The sequence below is a fragment of the Ochotona princeps genome, chromosome 15 (assembly GCF_030435755.1).
Source record: "Ochotona princeps isolate mOchPri1 chromosome 15, mOchPri1.hap1, whole genome shotgun sequence".
Classification (NCBI taxonomy): Eukaryota; Metazoa; Chordata; class Mammalia; order Lagomorpha; family Ochotonidae; genus Ochotona; species Ochotona princeps.
In genome coordinates, this window is record NC_080846.1 from 10,338,969 (window position 1) to 10,347,208 (window position 8,240).

An 8,240-nucleotide genomic window follows, 5' to 3' on the forward strand; every position below is an offset into this window, starting at 1 on the left:
CACCCTGACTCCCAAAGCCATTCACTAGGGATGCAAGCAAACGTTCCTCTCATCCTGAGGATTTTGAAAGTGGAAGGTTAAATCCTTTTTCTGGATAAGGTCTAATATCTCTGGGTATATAACTTATCCACAAAACAGAAATTCCGATTGGTGTCGCCTTGTAAGTTTTTCCAACAATCGCATTAAGAATGAGGCTCCAAAAAAATCTAGAACAGTTTGCATTGTCGAAGTACAAATTTCCTTAATAAGCACCTTGAGATCGCCAACTACAAAACCCACTGTGGGTGAGAAAATCCCCCAAATGTCAGAATTTCCCTTCCCCTTCCGGAAGCACCCATGTCTGTTTCTTGAGATGTACGAGTGGAGCAGAAACCAGATTTTTTTTTAAAAAAAAAAGGCCAAGCACCTTGGTAGAGAGAATCTTAGAGGGAGATCCCGAGCATGCTTCGGGCAGGGGTCCCGGCCGGGGATCCCAGGGCCCGCTAGCTGCACGCTTCGTCGGGTTCGCTGCAGGGAGATGGCGCCGAGGAGGCCTTGGACTCTCCGTCACTGTTGCATTCAGCCCTGTGCGGCGTGGCGGCACCGGGCGGGCCCTCCTGGCCCAGAGTGTGCCGCGCCAGAAGCTCCTGCAGGTGCTTGATGTAGCCGATGGCGGCGCGGAGCGTCTCCACCTTGCTGAGGCGCCGGTCGGCCAGCTCGCGGGGTAGGTGTTCTCGGAGGCGCGCGTAGCCCTGGTTCACGCAGCGCACCCGCTGCCGCTCGCGCTCGTTGCGCTTCCGCAGGCAGGTGGGCTCGAAGGCTCCGTCCAGCGGCAGGGGTGGACACGGCGGTCTCCGCGCGCAGATCCCGGGCACCGGCTCCCAGCACGCGGCGTCCAGGCGCCAGGAGACCCCGAAAGGGTGGTCCCTTAGAGGCAGGCGGGGCAGGGTCCCGTGAGAGCCCAGGGTCTTGGTGCTCAGGGAGTACGGCAGGGTCAGCAGCGCGGACGGTTTACGGGTCTCCATCACTCGCCGCAACGCACAGCGGTCATCCCCAGGAGCGTAGTCTCTCCGGAAAGAACGGTAAGACTCGAAACCTTCGAATCCGAGACGCTGGTCCATGCGGGCCTCCTGACGCAGCCCGTCTGGCTTGGTGAAGGAAGTTAGGTGGGCGGACAGGCTTCAAGATAGTTTTTGTATGATTCCCAAGTTCACCACAAGTCTCGATCTCTTTGGAAAGATTCGGACCGGAGATGGGAGGCCAAGGTGTAGGACCCGCTCCTAAACCCGGTTTTCCCGCTCTAATCTGTTTTTCAGAAGATGTGTAGGGGTTCGCTCTCTCTGCTGGGTCCCCTTGCGAGCGCCCAAACCAAACGCAGAGTCATTTTGCAAAGCCACCAAAGCTTCCCAATGCCTGTAATCCCCCGCCCTGGGGCTGGGAGGCAGAGGGCTGGGCGAGCTTCAGGATTCGCGAAGAGCTCCTCCCAGCAACCTGCAGCTCTCCCAGCGAAAGTTGACCCAGAGGTTTTCTCTTTGACAATCAGCTTCTGAGTGGCAGCTGCGGTGGCCGGCGTCCAGGGCTAATGATGGAAAGAGAGAGCGCTGAGAGCGGCGTTTGCAAACCTAACACTGGGCGGAGGAGGAGGAAGAACGCCCCACAGCCAAAGCTACTCGCTTGTGATTAGATGTGTCAAGTTCAGAAGGACCGCGAAATCAAACTTTTTAAAAAGAAACCCTAGTTATTACACTTTAATTTTGTTTAAGGGAACAAGGGCAAAAATAGATACACTTTAGCTACAAATATGTAAGTGCCGGCACGTTATGTTCTAACTCGGGCTGAACGCAAGGTGCTTTATGTACCTGTTGCTACTTTAAAAAAATGACATCAAAAGAGTGGTGCTTACTGTAAACACAGCTTAAAACCAGCACCTCGTCCCCTCCTGTTCTCACCTAGGCTGTAAGGATGTCGTCTTTCCTTCTCTCCAAGTGTTTTTTCGTTGTATTTTTCTTTGTCGCGGGGTGGGAGGGGGGAGAAGAGGAGGTGGGCACATCATCTCTTGCTCTTGCCTGGAGCAAGAAAGCAACCTGTGAAAGGAGAGCCCCCTAGTTCCAAGGAGAAAGGATGAGAGCTTTGAAGATGGGTCTTTTTAGCACACAACCCCAAACCGAATCATTAATCCATCCACTTCGGAGTAGTGCTTTGAAGATCAAAGGGTCATTAAGAACCCAACTGTACTGGTTAATGTCAAAGAATGTGTTATCACACCAAAAATCAGATTTTCTCTTCTGCACATCAGCACATGAAAGGCAGCCTTCCACTGTAAAAGTCCAACTTGAAAACAACAGAAGAAACCCCCTCGTTCCTGATCAGATCTTCTACCCACTCCTCGGGAGTTAAGGGGTCGTCCTGACATGCTTGTATTTTATTATTATTATTTTTGACAAGTCCTGTGCATCCCTGTTTATAAGATCTGCCTGCAGCAATTGAGAACACACTTCCATCCAGGCCAATCAAACAGAAATAATTATTCCTTTCAGGTGTGAGTTAGTCACATTTTTAAAATGAACTGTGTTCCAGCAAACCAGCCTGTATGCTGCGATGGACCTGTCTGTACAAATCATGATTTCCCTTTCCTACTGAGAGGAAAAAACAACAACCCACAAGACACACAGGGAGGCTGTTAGACCCCCAAGGTGCTTTGGGGTCATGTCAAAGGTTTTGACCTTAAGAATGACAGCAGCAGGTGGAGGAGGAGGACGTGTTCCAAGCAAAGAGGGGAGTGCATTTCTTTGTAGAATGAGGAAGAGGTGGATGGGGAACATTGCCAAGTACTTTTCATTCTTGGGTAGGCAAGAATGACTGAGAACGCTAACATCTCAGGCAGACAAAGATTTGAGGACGGATGAGATACTTGAAGTTTTGGGGGGACCCCAACTATTAAAAAGGCGCATATCACATACCCTTTAAAACTGTATGCACCACTTGAGCCTTAGACAATAAAATGGATTACAACATCTGTAGTGATTTTTTTAAAAAAGGAAATGACCTCAAGGCTCTTGGAGGAAGAGTCCGTGTGTGTGTGTGTGTGTGTGTGTGTGTAGAACTTGACACTTTTATTAGTAAGGATTTGCAGAGTTAGCCATAGGTGTGAAAGCAAACAGTGAAGTCTGCCGAGTGAAGAAGCAAAGGCTTTTGCATGGTGGGTAGGTCTTCCTACCTGCTCATGAGCACACAGAGAATGGAGCGGAAAGGCACACACCAAACTCAGTTGCCTACAAAAGGTGGCACTGCAGGCTGGAAGGGAGGTTCGCTGTTTAACTTGTTGCAAATGACACATAGTACTTTTTTTTCTTCATTAGAAGAAAGTTAAAATAATAGATGCGTAGAAAACTCACATGACTCCTTGACATTACCACTAGAGTGATTAGAATGCAAAGCTCCTGGACCTGATTTTTCTGGCTTGTTATATAGCCTAAGAAAACTTTTTTTTTTTTTAGAAATTCTCTACACCCCCCCCCCCCGGCCACCATTAAAAATAGTCCAGACTTGATCCTACAGTAGTCTTCCAGGGTCCAAGAAGTGTTGTGTAGGATAGAACTGCATGGTCACAGAGAACGCTGACGGATCCTTCTATTGCTCTTGAAAAGCGGGAATGCCCTTAGAAGTCAGCTGCGTCTCCAGGGGACAGAGCATGGTTTGATGCACTTGATGTACGCGGTAGGGAGGAGGGGCTCCCTTCTGTAAAAGAGCGAAGGTTGTGATTCCTAAGCACTCTTCATCTAATCTGGCTCCGATAAATGCTTTCCCCGCGTCAAGCTGTTTCTTCTAAGCTGTCCAGCTCACCTCACTGGTGTGCTAACCCGCCCTGAGCGCTTGGAGCCGAGGGCGCCCTCGGATCAGGACCGGCTCCTGAAAGGCGGGGGAATTCACTAACAGGTGGGCTCGCCTTATCTCTAAGGAGGACAGAAAACCTCTCCATCTCAGACTCTGGTCTCTCACCATCTGTTTGAAACAGGAGAGAAGAGACTTAGCTCTTCTGCTGACGTACGGGGGGCACGTTACAGATTTGGGCGTCTTTGGTTCAGGGCGCCAAGCTGTGCTCTTGTGGCCCCGTAGCTGCAATTTGCACCCGTGGCCACAAGAGGGAACAGGGAGCATGTCTTGTGACTTTGAAACAGGATCCCACATTTCTCAGTGTTGTTAGCTCTTAAATGGACCGTGGAACAGGACTGTCAATCACAGCGCAGGAATTAACTATTTGTATCATCCTGTGTAGCCTGCGTCAGGTATAACTGAAACAGAGTTAAAAGACGACCGTGGAGGCCCGGCACGATGGCTCAGTGGCTGAATCTGCCTTGCATGCACCGGGTTCCCAAGTTGTGTTCCGTGTTCCAGCAGCTCCACTGCTCATGCAGCTCCCTGCTTGTGGTCTGGGAATGCATCGGAGGATGGTCCAGGTTCTTGGGACCCTGCGCCCGCATGGGAGATTCGGAAGAAATCCCTGGCTCCTGGCTTTCGGATCAACTCAGCTCTGGCTGTTGTTACAGCCACTTGGGGAGTGAACCAGCAGACAATATTAAAACTCAAAGTTGAAATAACGATATCTTTGCAGGTTAAAATACAAAGATATAAACATGAAAACTTCTTCAACTTTCCACAGTCTTACTCTGCTCAACTAGAGGACTTGAAAGCCTGCATCAAATCAGAACTCATTTGGCAGGTGCAGCCCGAAGGAGACTACACTGGAATCAGGATGTTCCCCTCAGTGAAATGGCCAGCTTTTGCCCCCATATGCATTCTGCTCTTTAGGCTTATTTGTTTGAAAGGTCGGGTTACAGAGGTGGGGCGGGAGGTCCACCTCAGATTCCGTTCTCTATGGCCTGGGTAAGCAGCAGAGGATGATGCAAGGCCTTGGGCTCCTGCACCTGCATGGGAGACCTGGAAGAAGATTCTGGCTCCCAGCTTAGGATCAGCTCAGCTCTGGCCATTATGGCCACTGGGAGGCAATCCAACACATGGAAGAGTTCTCTCTCTCTTCCCCTCTCTGTAATGTTGACTTTCAAGTTAAGTAAGTAAATCTTAAGGATAAAACCTCAAAATTGGTTTGATAAGATAGACAAGTAACTACCATAGGGGTAGGTACAATGGAAGAACACGCATTGGACTCCAATGGTCTGGGCAGTGTGCTCCGAATTCTTTGATTTGTTGGTGGGATTTTTGTAAATGAAAATTTCCCCTTGTTTTTGAAAATTTTTACTAACAGAAAGAGAACAGATTTCATGTTAAATAAGCATCCTCCTAGCTCGGTGAGCAGGGACCCAAATGCTGCAGCCATCCTCCACTGCCTCCCCGTGCAGCAACAGGGAGGTAGACCAGAAGCAGAGTAGCTGGGACTGGAACCAGCACCTCGGACTGGGCTGTGGGTGCCACAGATGCCTGCCCATGCCAAGTGTTTTCTAAAGTGACTGTAGCAGTCTGCATTCTCAGCAACATACAGTGAGGGTTCCGTTGCTCCATATCTGCACTAATATTTATTGGTGGTCTTTGAAAAAAATTTTTTTAAAGATTTATTCATTTTATTACAGCCAGATATACACAGAGGAGGAGAAACAGATAGGAAGATCCTCCATCTGATGGTTCATTCCCCAAGTGAGCCACATTGGGCCGGTGCGCGCCGATCCGAAGCCGGGAACCTGGAACCTCTTCGGGGTCTCCCACGTGGGTGCAGGGTCCCACTGCACTGGGCCGTCCTCGACTGCTTTCCCAGGCCACAAGCAGGGAGCTGGATGGGAAGTGGAGCTGCTGGGATTAGAACCGGCGCCCACATGGGATCCCGGGGCGTTCAAGGCGAGGACATTAGCCGCTAGGCCATGCCGCCAGGCCTGAAAAAAATTTTTTTAAGTTATTTCTTTTGAAAGTCAGTTATGGAGAAAGAGGGGGGAAAAAAGAGAGTTCTTCCACCCACTGATTCACTCCCCAGATGACAGAACAAGTCAGTGCGAAGCCAGGCTGAAGCCAGGAGCCAGAAGCTTCATCTCGGTCTCCCATATGGGTGGCAGGAGCTCAATGGATGGAAAGCGGAGCAGCCAGGACTTGAACTGGGATGCCCATATCACAGGTGGTGTCTGTCTCCAACCTCAGTCAGTTTAGCAGTTGTGTCATCTTACCTCACTCTGTGTGTGTGTGTATAATTACTTATTAGACAAGCAGAGAGACAATGTACAACCGGGTGGTGTGGGTGGTGCAGCGGGCAGAGGGAAAGACACAAGAGGGACTTCCCATCCACTGGTCTGCTACCCATATGCCTGCCAGGCAGGTATTGTTCTGGAACCCACGCAGGCCTCCCAGCGTCTGCATCAGCAGGAAGCTCAGATCAGATGCCAGAGGTGGGTCTTGAACCCAGGCACTCCCATCTGGGATGTGGCTATCTTAATTGGCATCTTAACTGCCAGGCTAAATGCTCACACCCCCTCATTGTTTTATTTGCTTTTTTTTTTTGGTGCCTGGTGATCTTGCGCATCTTTTTCTGCTTAATTGCTATCCGTAGATCTTGTTGGGTAAAGTGGGTGTTTAAGAACTTCACCCAAGTTTGAAAATTTGATTACTCTTTATAGCCCTTGCCTATATTCCTGCTGAACTATGGTCTTTTCACTAGTTGAACTCTAACTAGTGGCTTTAAGTGTGATGTACATTAAAAATGTTATTGCAGAAAGAAAAAAAAATCAAAACCAAAATAAATGCCTCTTATCCGTTTGTTACATAATATCTTGTCATACTTTATTTGAAATCATTTTTATTTTAAGATTCATTTATTCTTTTTTTTTTTAAAAGATTTTATTTTATTATTGGAAAGCCGGATATACAGAGGAGGAGAGACAGAGAGGAAGATCTTCCATCCGATGTTTCACTCCCCAAGTGAGCCGCAACGGCCGGTGTGTGCCGATCCGATGCCGGGAACCAGGAACCTCTTCCAGGTCTCCCACACGGGGGTGCAGTGTCCCAATGCATTGGGCTGTCCTCCACTGCTTTCCCAGGCCACAAGCAGGGAGCTGGATGGGAAGTGGAGCTGCTGGGATTAGAACCGGTGCCCATATGGGATCCCGGGGCTTTCAAGGCAAGGACTTTAGCCGCTAGGCCACGCCGCCGGGCCCAAGATTCATTTATTCTTATTTGAAAGGCAGATTTACAGAGAAAAGAAGAAACAGAGAGAAAGATCTTCCATCTGTTGGTTCACTCCCCAAGTGGCTGCAATGACTGGAGCTGAGCCGATCTGAGCCAGGAGTCTCCTGGGGTCTCCCACACGGGTGCAGGGTTCCAAGGCTTTGGGCCATTAGGAGCCATCTTCCACTGCTTTCCCAGGCCACAAGCAAGGAGCAGGCAGGATGCTAACTCTGCCCAAATGGGGTGCTGGTGCTTGCAGATGGAGGGTCAGCCAGCTGAGCCACCGCACCTTTTAAAATCTTTGTCAAAGAAATTTGTAAGAATGAGACACTACTGTGGTTTTAATGATTTGTGACTATTTTAATATTTACTGCATATGAGTGAAACTGTTAGGAGCCACAGACTTATGGGCCTTAGACTTGGCCTACCTGACAGCCTGTTGCATTGCAAAAGCCTGCAAGCAGGGCTACAGCAAGCAGGATATTAGGCCAAAACATCCTCTGTAGAGCAAGCAGAATAGAACCTCCACCCTTGTTCCTGTTCAAATAATTAGTTCCTCCCCTGTTTCAATATAGCTGATTAGTTCCTTCCCTGCTTCAGTGAAGATAATTCCTCCCAGGAAACCCCTCCCTATCTCCCCCTCCCCTAGAGAAGAGGTATATATATGAGGAGTAAAAATAAAGAGAGAGGCACTCTTTTCCACCAAGTACGAGTGTCCGTGTGTTTCTTGGGCTAGCAGCCCGGGGCTAGCAGCCCGGCATTCGGCATTCCCAGTCCACCCTCAGGGTTTGAGCGTCGTGTCCTGCAGGTCGGGGCATGAAACTAACATTATTTTCTTCTGTTAGATGCTTCACTCCCCAAGCGGCCACAATGGCTGGAGCTGAGTTGAGCTGAGTTGAAGCCAGGAGTCAGGAGCCAGGAGCTTCTTCTGGGTCTCCCACGCAGGGGCAGGGTCCCAAGGCTTTGGGCCATCACGAGCCATCTTCTGCTGCTTTCCCAGGCCACAAGCAGGGAGATGGATGGGAAGTGGAGCAGGCAGAACACAAACTGGTGCCCATATGGGTTCCCAGCACGTGCAAGGTGAGGGCTTAGCTACCAAG

At 49.6% G+C, this 8,240-nt stretch overlaps 1 protein-coding gene across 1 annotated transcript; it reads right to left on the reverse strand.

Moving 5' to 3' along the window:
* Positions 1–403: 403 nt before the first annotated feature.
* On the reverse strand, positions 404–1,774 carry ASCL4 (achaete-scute family bHLH transcription factor 4). The gene has a single exon (XM_004589775.2). The coding sequence runs from the start codon at positions 1,098–1,100 to the stop codon at positions 483–485; it is 618 nt and encodes a 205-aa protein (XP_004589832.2). The 5' UTR covers positions 1,101–1,774; the 3' UTR covers positions 404–482.
* Between the last annotated feature and the right edge of the window lie 6,466 nt (positions 1,775–8,240).